The sequence below is a fragment of the Mya arenaria genome, chromosome 7 (genome assembly GCF_026914265.1).
Source record: "Mya arenaria isolate MELC-2E11 chromosome 7, ASM2691426v1".
Lineage (NCBI taxonomy): Eukaryota > Metazoa > Mollusca > Bivalvia > Myida > Myidae > Mya > Mya arenaria.
The window spans coordinates 41842863-41855176 of record NC_069128.1 but is presented as its reverse complement, the minus strand read 5'-3'; the positions used below and the strand labels follow the sequence as shown (position 1 = coordinate 41855176).

General features: G+C 35.0%; 1 protein-coding gene across 5 annotated transcripts in view; it reads right to left on the bottom strand.

Annotated features, from left to right (window-relative positions):
* The window catches only part of LOC128240572 (TBC1 domain family member 5-like), a 52313-nt gene that overhangs the window by 32454 nt on the left and 7545 nt on the right, over positions 1-12314 (bottom strand). For all 5 annotated transcript variants that reach the window (XM_052957262.1, XM_052957264.1, XM_052957261.1 and 2 more), the window contains exons 2-4: positions 1778-1992; positions 563-701; positions 47-155 (exon numbers count right to left, since the gene is read on the bottom strand). In XM_052957262.1, the coding sequence (XP_052813222.1) occupies positions 47-155; positions 563-701; positions 1778-1943 (414 nt within the window). In that variant the 5' untranslated portion in view covers positions 1944-1992. The remainder of the gene's footprint in view (positions 1-46; positions 156-562; positions 702-1777; positions 1993-12314) is intronic.

Sequence of the window (12314 nt, the reverse complement as noted above, 5' to 3'; positions counted from 1 at the left end):
CCCAAATAAAAATGGCATCAAACTATATTATGCCAAGTTAACCTACCTTCCAAGAAACGCTGCGGAACCGAGAACTGCGCAGGTTACCACGTATGGCGTAGTTTCTTAGGTGACGCAGGTAACCTTGCTTCAGAAACAACTTCTCCCATTCCAGGCTATGAAATTAATTAGCAGGAATAAAAGTAAAATATCAACTTGACTTGCTTCTTTTTGATATGGCACAAATATATCTGATTACGAAGACCATCTATTATAGCCTAGTTTTTTTAAGGGACTCATTTTTTGGACCAAAAAATAGTTTTCCAGGTTATGCATCTGAAAACAGTCATTTTATTATTATTTTACTCTAGGATGTCAAAATTGCAGAAACAAATACAATTATAGTATAAAAAAGTATTTTGTTTTTTTGCGGGATGTAAATCGACGCCAGAAACGTCAAGAAAAAAAAGAAAACAGTCTTCTAAACCACTAGGCCACCAGGACTTATACAACAGACATGGATATGTTGACCTTTTAGCAATACATTGATAACATTACATAATAATATCAATCATCTGCACACCTGTATGAGTGTGTAATGCTGGTGATGGTTGGTTCCGAGTCACTTGTCCCAACCTCCATAATTCCTTCGCTCGCCAAACTGACCACACTGGCCGCACTCGGTCGACGGACATTGTTGTTGTCCTCTCGCGGGCAGACATCTGCAAATGTACACACAATCATGAAGTACTAATTAAGTACCAATAAATCTAAATTCCATATGAACACCATAAAATCCAGGAGTATAAGGCTGTTGGCATGCCCATGCTGGCAGCATTTGGTTGACAGACATTTTTGTTGTTCTCATGAGTGCATGCCATCTGTAAACATGAGCTTGTTTTATGTGTCTAACTACTATATGTGCTTGAGTAGAGCAATTTGTTAATAATCTAAGTAAGCACAAACCCAAAGCCTCACACTCGCACAGTAGCCAATTGTCAAGAGTTTGGGCTTAATATTTGCTTAATTTTTCTATATTTTGAAGACTGTGATATCAGATCAGTTAGTTTATACTCATTTATTACACGTACCTCGATTGTAAAGATAGTTGAAAGCTGATATGAATCACTCTCCCGTCCATTTCCTTGGTAGAACCAGTACTGGTGTCCATTTTTAAAAAAAGCTTTGAGAGAGTACTTCCCCCTGGTGGGGATCAAACCCACAAAATCTTGGGTGAGAGGTTCAGAGGATAGTAAACAAAAAAAATTGTGATACGTTGAGGAAATGACCAATACCCGTTGAATTGGGAATTTCCGCATCTTTTTACAGGAAAATTTGTATTTTTAAATGAATGCTTTTGGTAGTTTTATATACTCAAATACTCTTTTTGACCATTTGTTGGCTTTTATAAATTAAACAACAATAAACTACAGGTTTTCAAATAGAACATCTTCAAGTGATTTTTGTTTAAGAATTTCTGATTCGAAATTTAATTAATATTTCAGGAAAAACATACTTTATGGCATGGGGAACATAACCATAATCATCTATTATGTCTGAATTAAAAACCTGGTTATCCAATTAATCCAATACAGTCGAACCCCATTGGCTTGAACTCGCTTGGCTCGAATTCCTTGTTAGTTCAAACTGGATGTGAAGGACCAAATTCTTTATACTGAATGTAAGCATTCCCACTTGGCTCGAATTTTCCAAGGCTCGAGGTATTTTTGCCAGTCCCTGGGAGTTTGACCCAACTGGGTTCGTCTGTATTCTAAATATCCATTCCTCGGTCATTTACCTGGTATCTTCTCTCCAAAGCTCTCTAGAGTGTTCAGTATGTCCTCCTTGCTTGGAGGTGTTGCCATGGATACAGGGCCCATTCCTGGGGCGACACCTGCTGTCGGGCTCTTCAGTTTGGGCCCACTCATGGAGCGCAGGCGACTCAACATCTTCTCCATACTCATTGTGGTCCCTGGGTTGGTATTACTTATGCCTCCTCACATTATTAATAGACTGAAAATAAAGACCATATAACAGCATCAACATCAAGCTCTCTGCAATATGGGTACTCATCTCCATCTATAAAATTCTGCTGAAGAAGTATTATGATGGGCAAAATCAGCTCAAGCGGAGTGAAATGTGATGACAATGGCAGGTGCACAACTAGTTCGTATAAACAGCTGCTTCAAAGTCTTTGACAACTTTTGATTTAGCAACTCTATGTAATAAGGTACACAATAAATATTCAAATGTTAAAAAAACGTTCCCTAAATGGGCATTATTGTGACTCAACAGTCCATGCTGACCAACATAGATTGGAATTTGTGCTTTTGTTTCTCTTGCTCAATCATGGCGAAACTTGAGTACGCAAGCAGTAGGCTAAGTCTTATTTTTCAGAGCCCTCGCTGACAATTTGCCTGTCTGGACTGATTTTGAACATGCTGGACCAATTTCAGAAACAGAAAATGGCTAAAAAATTGGGCAGAAATGTGTTGTGTTTTTTTACTTATGCAGTCCAAAATGGGTAAGTCAGTAAAAAATGTAGAAATTGTAATACACAAGCCATGTTTGTCATTCACACATTCCCAAATACCCTAATAAACGTTTGGCACCATAATAACTATCAGACCAACATGACCAGCAGCTTTGTTCGGCTACGATTATCACTCAATTAATGTTAATTGGCAGACACTTGTAATTGGTCAAAACACATGGAAGATCACAGGAGACATAATAAAACCAAAACAAAACCCTTACCAATTGATTTAGAAATTTTAGAAGCCTTGCTTAATAGTATTTGTGAACGCAGGATTCCAAGAATTCAGTACACAATGGGGAAGAGGTGACACACAGAATAAAACACTCACTCACTGCATATAAACATAGTTCCAAACATTCCAAGAATATATTTGACCTATCTGAAATGACTGCCAGAACATGCTAAATCTGAGTCATACCAAATAGCCCTCTTATATGGCAGCATCCAATACTAGATCTAAGGAAACATGCCAAATATCTATTTCTGAAAAATGATGTTCATTTGTACTTGATATGAGATTGTCTCAAGCTAGCCAGTTTATATTGATTGATTAGTAATGCAAAACAATGCAGTCATATTTTTGATGACGAATAATGAACTGTCCCATAATATAGGATTGCTCATCTAGGCAAAATTCCTTTTTGGGAAGCCAGGGGAGGTATTGCATGCACTTCCATGAATTTCTTGCAGCAAATAGTTAATACACTGTTTTTATGACAAGTTTTATGTTTTAATCCACCCCCAAGCGGCAATTAGTAAATATGAACACAAATTTCCACTCGGGGTAAATTGCCCCCTTGGGTTTTCATGTCATATGAACTGAAAACCTGACATGACAGTAGGGGTATTTTGATTTTGGAAGTTTTTTTGGTAAATATTCACCCCAATTACATCATTATAGGCAGAAAATTGTTATCAATCCATAATAATTATTTATTTTAGTCAAACATGTGTCGAAATACATGGGCCCAAATTGTTTCTAAAAATCCACTGGTACTGATTTTTTGCATTTAGCTTTGAGTTTCATTAAAGGCTCGTTAAAGGGATCAAATTGGAGTGTGAGACCATTCAATATGCTATATTTACACCTCAAATTCCATTCCATAAATAAACTGTTTTTCGGCAATTGTGTTTATCAATCGATGAATGCAATATCTTAGGATATGTTCGGATCGCAATTCATCGCATAACAATATACATGAAAACAATTGATCTTGTTATTGTTGTGTTGTGTCTGCAGGTCCCGTAAAATATAAAGTGTTAATTTATTATATTTTAAATGTATTGTTGCCATAGTGTCATTTCAAGTGGTTGATCTGTTCCCGTGTTATTGTGAGCTAATTTGAAAAAATGTATCCGGTAACAGTCGGGTTGTTCTATTTATAAAATGGGTAAGAAAGGATTACTGAAAGGTTTTCTTAAATGAAATATTTATTAAGTATTTTTAACAATTCTTGAATGAAATAATGAATTAATGGTGTAAATATAAGTAATAAATTGCGAGGTTAATGTCATTATCGGGGATATGAACGCAATTGGGCTGGTCCTTCGGACTCCACTCACCTTGACCAGCCCAATTACATTTATACCCCGATAATGACATTAACCCTGCAATTTATTCCTTAAATAATTTAAAAGGTACCAAACTCCACTCTATATAAACTTAGAACTTTCAAATTACAATTTTTAAAAAAAAATCCTCGATTTTTATTGTGTTTTTATTGTGTTGAACAACAGTAATTTTTGCAACTAACTGCCTTCTAAGGCCTGTTTTTGAAATTTTGTTGCAAAAAAAACAACATTTTACTTCTGGGGCAAATATTATATTGGGTAATAGACAAAAAATCCGTTTTTAGTGGGGTTTTTTCAAATATACAAAAAAATGTATGTCGCAAAAAAAGTAAACTAAATGCCTTTTTGCTTCAAAAAACGCTATAGATATCATCGGCATTTAATTACACAACAATCATGAAATTTCACAATAACATAATTCCAATAAATTGGAAAGCAGCGAAATAATTAATAGTATTTGGCATGATACAACTCCCTTCTTGGCAATAAAACTCTGTTCATCAATACAATGTAAGGAAATGAAAATGTCACTAGAATTTAATTGCTTGTGAAAGCATGAATTATTGGTGTTACAAAGCTTCGTTGAATTCCATTAAATATGGAAATCGTGGGACACGTGACCCCCTGTTGCCCTGTTGATTCAGTACAAACGTCAGTCCTAAAATAGAAATAAGAAATTTCAGGAGAAAATTGATGCTAAAATTATGAAAATTAAGTATGTCAACACGGATTCCTTTTGGGATCAGAAACTGTCTGAAACCTCACGCACAGAATTGGAAGTGATTTATAGTTCATAGCTTCAAACAAGCCAATGGGAACCAAGTATTTCGTTCACTCTGTTTCAGTTAATGGTGTACGTGACTGAGCTGATTCATATATTTGACCACGATGTCATATTTACTGATCTACTGACCAGAGGTCAGCCTCTGGTCAGTTAAAACCTATTTTTATAACACAGTCGAACCCCGTTGGCTCGAACTCGTTTGGCTCAAATAACTTGTTGGCTCGAACTACATGTAAAGGACCGATTTATTTATACTGAAGGTAAACAATCCTGCTTGGCACGATTTGTTCGAGGCTCGATGTATTTTTGTCAGTCCCTGGGAGTAAGAGCCAACAGGGTTCAACTGTACTGTAACATGAAAAAGACTCATTTGAAAACATTTTTCAGATATAGTTACAAACAGACAAAACAACTAGTCTTAAACTGATTTTTATTTGTGCTGGGCACAATTAGTACCATGCAGGCACATTCATTCAAGAACAAGAGCGGTCACAGACTGCTATATCCCCCGCCTCATGGGGCATTTTTTGTAACGAAAGCCAATCAATGGTAAGGGTAGTTTCTCAGGAACATAAGAAATGCGTAAAATTAAGAAAGGGCAATAACTCTTTCAAATACGGTCAAATTGCAAAAGCCTGACAATATGCGCTGCATCACTTTATAGTCATCAACATAAGTGGAGTTACGAAGAAACCAATTTTAAATGTAAAATAAGCAAAGGGCAATAACTCTTTCAAAAATGATCAAATCAGGAAAGCCCGACAATATGCGCTGCTTCACTTTATGAACATCAATCTGTGAAAGTTTGGTAGAAATCGCATGAAAAACGTAAGAGCAGTTGCGAAGAAACCAATTTTAAATGTAAAATAAGCAAAGGGCAATAACTCTTTCAAAAATGGTCAAATTAGGAAAGCCAGACAATATGCACTGCTTCACTTTATGATCATCAATCTGTGAAAGTTTGGTAGAAATCGCATGAAAAACGTAAGAGCAGTTGTGAAGAAACCAATTTTAAATGTAAAATAAGCAAAGGGCAATAACTCTTTCAAAAATAGTCGAATCGGGAAAGCCCGACAATATGCGCTGCTTCACATTATGATCATCAATCTGTGAAAGTTTGGTAGAAATCGCATGAAAAACGTAAGAGGAGTTGCGAAGAAACCAATTTTAAATGTAAAATAAGCAAAGGGCAATAACTCTTTCAAAAATGGTCAAATCAGGAAAGCCCAACAATATGCGCTGCTTCACTTTATGATCATCAATCTGTGAAAGTTTGGTAGAAATCGCATGAAAAACGTAAGAGGAGTTGCGAAGAAACCAATTTTAAATGTAAAATAAGCAAAGGGCAATAACTCTTTCAAAAATGGTCGAATCGGGAAAGCCCGACAATATGCGCTGCTTCACTTCATGATCATCAATCTGTGAAAGTTTGGTAGAAATCGCATGAGAAATGTAAGAGGAGATGCAAAGAAATGAATGTGGGCCGGACGGACGCACACACACACACACACACGGAATCGCGCCTACCATTACTATATCCCCTCGCCTTTTCAAGGCGGGGGATAATAAAAAGTTATCAAGACAAATCGGAGAAAGTACACTAACAGACTCTTGTGTGTGTCCACTCTAAAAGATTCCAAGTGAACTTTTTATCACAATATGGTAAAAGGAATATGGAATATTCATGGAATGCATGAAAAAATACATTCTTTTAGACTAATATTAGCCAAAATATCTTGGATGGAACCCTCAACCCCCTTTAACACATTCAATTTCTGTATTTTTTGTTTCAGGCAGGGAGGGGGACCCATGTTTTGAGTTGCACTCCCGTCTTAACATTTAAAAATAACGCCATAAAATAATGTCCTTGACCAATGATTTGGAATGGAGGGAAAATAATTAGTATTATTAGACATGATATTATACTGCTCTTGATATTAAAATTCAGTTCATCGATAAAATGACAGGAAATTCAAATGTCACTAGACTTTAATTCCTCGGCTTCTGAAAGCATGAATTATTGGCATTAGCTTCATTAACTTCCATATAATACAGAAATAATGAGCCACATGACACCCCGTTGCTTCGCTGACCAGAATGAATGTCAGCACTGAGATTAAAACAGAAATAAGAACAGTCAAGAGGGATTGATGCTAAAATTGCGGAGAAAATGGACGTCATCGCTGTCTACTCTGGGGAACCCGTACTGTCTGAAAACACACGCACACAAAATTTTAATGACAAAAGTGATTTATAGTTCATGGCCTCAAACAGCAGAAATTTTTTTGGGGTGCAATTTAATGCCTTCTAAATTCTGCATCTTCTTGCAAAGAAGAGTTGTTGTTTTTTCCAAAATTCATTATATTTTCCCAAGTAATAAAATACAGATTATGTGCATGAATAAAAAAGCAATGAAATTTCTTAAAAAAATACCAAAATCTTAAGACTACCCGGTAGCTCTTTTACAGCATAATGTATGCCAAAAAAAGTAAAACCATATTTTATATTATTTGCTATAATTTCAGCATGACTTTGTTTTTTTCCCAAAGTTGAAAAAAAATCCCAATTTGGAAGGTCCAGGCGGTGAAAATAATTCCAAAAAAATCAATGAACAGGACAATCTGAGAACCAAGTATTTTGTGCACTCAATTCTGGTTAATGGTGAACATGACTGAGTTGATTCATATATTGGGTCGTGATGTCATACATACTGATGTCCTATTTCAAGTCGCAATGAAACACACAAGTCAGTTATAACTTATAACCTATGCTGATATAAGAATAAAACCTGAGATTTCATTTACCATTTTCACAACTTTTTTTTTTTCTTGGAAAGAGCAAATTTTTGCGTAAGTATCTGCAAATCAATGATAAAAGATTGCTGATAAAAGATCAGAGTGCAGATTGGCATATTTCTGTTCGAAAATGAATGTTTTATGACTTAAACCAGTACTAGCGGTTTTAATCAAGTAGATTGGATGGTTGAGTATCATTGTATCAAGTCTCAATGCAATACCTCAAGTTGTTGCTGAGATAATAACCTATGTGTGCTTGCACGCAAAACCTTAACCAGAATATCTAAGTCAAATAATATAAGGCCTATTATTGGCATTAAATGCAAACTAGAGTTATCTAACTTGGTTAATTAAGTAGGTTGGATGGTTGAGTACCATTGTATCAAGTCTCAATGCAATACCTCAAGTAGTTGCTGAGATATTAACCTATGTGTGCTTGCACGCAAAACCTTAACCAGAATTTCTAAGTCAAATAACAAAGGCCTATTACTCGCATTAAATGCAAAGTAGAATTATCAAACATGGTTAATTAAGTAGGTTGGATTGTTGAGTACCATTGTATAAAGTCTTAATGCAATACTTCAAGTAGTTGCTGAGATATTCACCTATGTGTGCTTGCACACAAAACCTTAACCAAGGGGTGACGCCGACGCCGACACTTGGGTGAGTAGTATAGCTCTCCTTAGTCTTCGAATAGTCGAGCTAAAAATGCATAAAACATGAGTTTTTGAACATAAATATAAAAATCTGAGATCTTAAATTTTTTGTCAGCAGTCTTTATAATATCACTGGTTTCCATGGATTTTCGCAAAAATAGGCTAATTCCAAGACAAAGATAAAGAAAGTTGTCAAAATGTTCAATCTGTGAGAGTGCAGCTTTAAAGGTACTTGCTGATGTTTCTGTAAATGCACTTTAATGTATGACGAAATAAAGTGTGGCAAGTCATTAGGAGTGTTAAAACTAAGATACCAAAATCTGGAACCCTTCAGCAAATGTTGATATTTGCGCAAAAATCGTCTTTGAAGACCACAATTTTCACTAGTGCATGCTACCAGTAATAATCACTTAACATTAGCTTTGTTGTTGCATGATCAGTTGATTGACATTACAACTATTGTTATCAATATAATGCTAAGATGTCAAAATATCTACCACATTCGTTAAAGTACCAGTGGCCTTGTGGTTTAGGCGTCAAATTCATATAATTTTTTTTTAGTTAACTGGCGTGGGTCCACTAAAACCAAACTACCTTTTTATATTATAACTGTATTTTTTTTCAAAATTTCGATACCATAAAGTAAAATATTGATATTATAAGTGTTTTCAGATTCATTGCCAGGAAAACTAATTTTTGAGCGAGTACCTTCAATTTGTACCGAGCACAGTTTGTACCGTGCACATTCATTAATTTTATAAACTGGTCATTAAGGCAAACTTCATTTGGAATTTATGCTCATTACAATTGAGCGCACAATAAAATGTTTTTATACTGTCAGTATATTACACAAATTACCACTTAATTAAAAGGAATTGAAATATTTCCCTGAATTACGCAAAATATTAGCCTTATCTAGGTAATAAACTTTCATGTTCACACTGTCTCTTCGTCAAACAAAATGCATATCAGCAACAACTTGAACAGATTTATGAGAATTCACAGCAAATTCACATGTCACTAGGATTTAATTCCATCTGAAAGCATGAATTATTGGTATTAGCTTCATTGACTTCCATATAATACAGAAATCATGAGCCACACGACACCTCGTTGCTTCGCTGACCAGAATGAATGTCAGCAATGAGACTAAAACAGAAATCAGAGCAGTCAAGAGAGAATTGATGCTGATGGTAAAATTATGGAGAAAATGGATGTCATCACCAGTTTTTCCCTGAATCAAGCAAAATATTAGCCTTATCTTAGCAATAAACTTTCATGTTCAGTCTATCGCTTCGTCAAACAAAATGCATATCAGTAACAACTAAAACAGAGATAATTTGGACATTCAGGGAAAATTTAAAGTAGAAAATTTAATGCTGCAAAGATGTAGATAACGGTTGTCAATATTGGTTCCTTTTGAGAACCCGTACTGGTACTGAAAACACATTTACATAAAAGATGGCATTACGCTATGTATCAAGTTATTTTCATTCTAACCCTTCATTCATAACAGGTAAACAGAAGTGCAGCGAAGCTCGTTTGTCTGTGTGTTTGATGTTAGCCAAATAATGGGCATAATTCAAAGATTATTAAAGCAAGATCAAGTTTCAGGCCTAGCAAAATATGCAAACATTGTCATTGATAACATGTATACCAAATTTCATGTCCTTATCTTGAACAGTTATTATTTTATGACCTAGTTAAAGTTTTAGCTTGAATTCTTCCGACTAATAAAGGCTACATGTATATGTTGCCAATAATAAATAACTAGAGTAATGATAATGAGCCTTGTTGTACATTTGTGTTTTATCTCTGATAACATTTGTACCAAGTTTCATTTGAATATCTTGAATATTTTTTCTGAAGTTATTAAAGTTTTTGCACTATGAAGACAATGACACCAAGCTTTCACAATATCCCAAGTTTTTAAAAAACAAAAAAATAATAAGCTTTGTGTTTTCATATTTATTTTGCCTTCTTGCTCACATTTTTATTTGTTAAAAATCTGTTTTTATTAGTTGATTTGGTCTGTGGGCAATCATATATTAATGCTAAAAATATGGAGATAAACAGATGTCGCATGAGAGATACAATATATACTCTACCGGGAAACAACAGACAAATGCAAATGATATATTAGACAGTTATAAGACCTGATTAAGAACCGACTGCAGATATGGTGACAGAAATGCCAGACTGAAATTTGCATTAACGGGACCCACTGGTCCCAACAGGCTGGCGGTCGGAAAAAAATTAGGTTCAATACTGCATTTGTGCTCTCCTACAGAAAATCAAATACTGCAATGAAAACTACAGTAGCCACTGCAATATTTACCAATCAAATGTTAAATCAGGGGTTGTTGGCCCTTCCAGATATTCCGCCCCATTCCCAATGCAATCTAGCATATGTTTTTCACAATGACCATCAAAAAATAAAACAGAAACATTTTTTTTTTTAAATACCATCGTGAACATAGTTGAGTACATGTTGACTGGTAATACTAACTAACACAAATGCTAATGACATTTTTCAAAATTGTACCTGTGGTAGGGGGGTTTATATGAAAGTAACTTGGCTTGAAAATTAATAAATTGACACAAAACACGATTATTTTTCCCAAAATTGGGTGGAATCCTTTCTCCAAAATACTTGCGAAAAAAACCCTTGAAAGATCGCCCATCAAAAAAATTGTGAAATCGATTAACCAGTTTAATCATATTGTCAAAATCCAGATGACAGTCTTGAACATTTCATTATGTGTCGTTAAAGCAAACACATGAAAACTAAACCAACAGTTAAAAGAGACACACCTGCAGTGCATTCAATAGGCGAGCATTGACAAAATGCTTTCAAACGCTTTGTTTTGTATCCCTGTTGCAACGCAGCGCATACACTGTAAGCAGGGCACCAAACAGCAAACGTTCGTCGCATACAGGTTTACTGAACGCATGGCAGGCAAGGATATACAGATTGTTTCGGTTACAGGGGACCCAGCCTAAACCTCGAGGGAACCGATGTTTCGAACGACCCGATTTTTAATTCTCAAGTCTTTTATGAAATATATTTCAGTGTGTTTCAAGTATAAAGTAGTCTCTTTACTAAAACACCAATATGTGTTGCGTTGTGAAAATCGCTGTTCAAAGGCTGTCGCATACTATATGTATACTAAATATAAAATGTAAAAGAAATATCAATAAATCAATAAAACGATTTTTTTTTTACAAAATGGCCATCTTGCAAAGCAAAAAAGAATTCTTTTCAGGGATTCCGATGTTGGATATGGAAGTGTTTATTCATTTTTTTATTACTCATTTACATTTCTAAACTTCTAATTTCTAATTAACTTCTCGTCATTTACTCCACATAATTATCTTCTAAAATGCCTATATCAACTAATATTGGTCATGCGTTAACAGTGTTAAACGGGTTTTCACACCTTATCAAATTGCCTTCCAACTGTCATTGCAATTTATACAACTTGCGAAAGTTTTGATACCTAGCAAATTAGCAATTGTTTGTTTATTTTGAAACACGCGTTCAGGAACAAGTGTGAAATTATGACCTCGAGGGAGCCATAAGGTTTTGTGCATGATTAGTGTACTTGGGACCGAAAATATTGCTCGACTCCTTGACAAAATTAGGTTTCGATGCAGTGTAGGTATATTTTATATGAAAATAGAAGGAAAAAAGTTCGGGACCAAGCTCCGACCTAGAGGGAACGCCGGTTCTCGAACGACTGCTTGTTCGATCGACAGTAGTTTTACTGTACTTGATTTTAATGAAAAATTTGAATAAACACTAAGTCCTATTGCAGACCACAAAGTGAATATATTTTATGCCAGTATTATTATAAAAATAGACCTAACTGTAATAAAGGATTATCAATATTGATCTACTATAAATTTACACAAATATTAATTACACAGCTGAACAAACATAACAAATGTCTTTTTTATTCAAGCAAATCTGTTGTCCAAAGAACAGA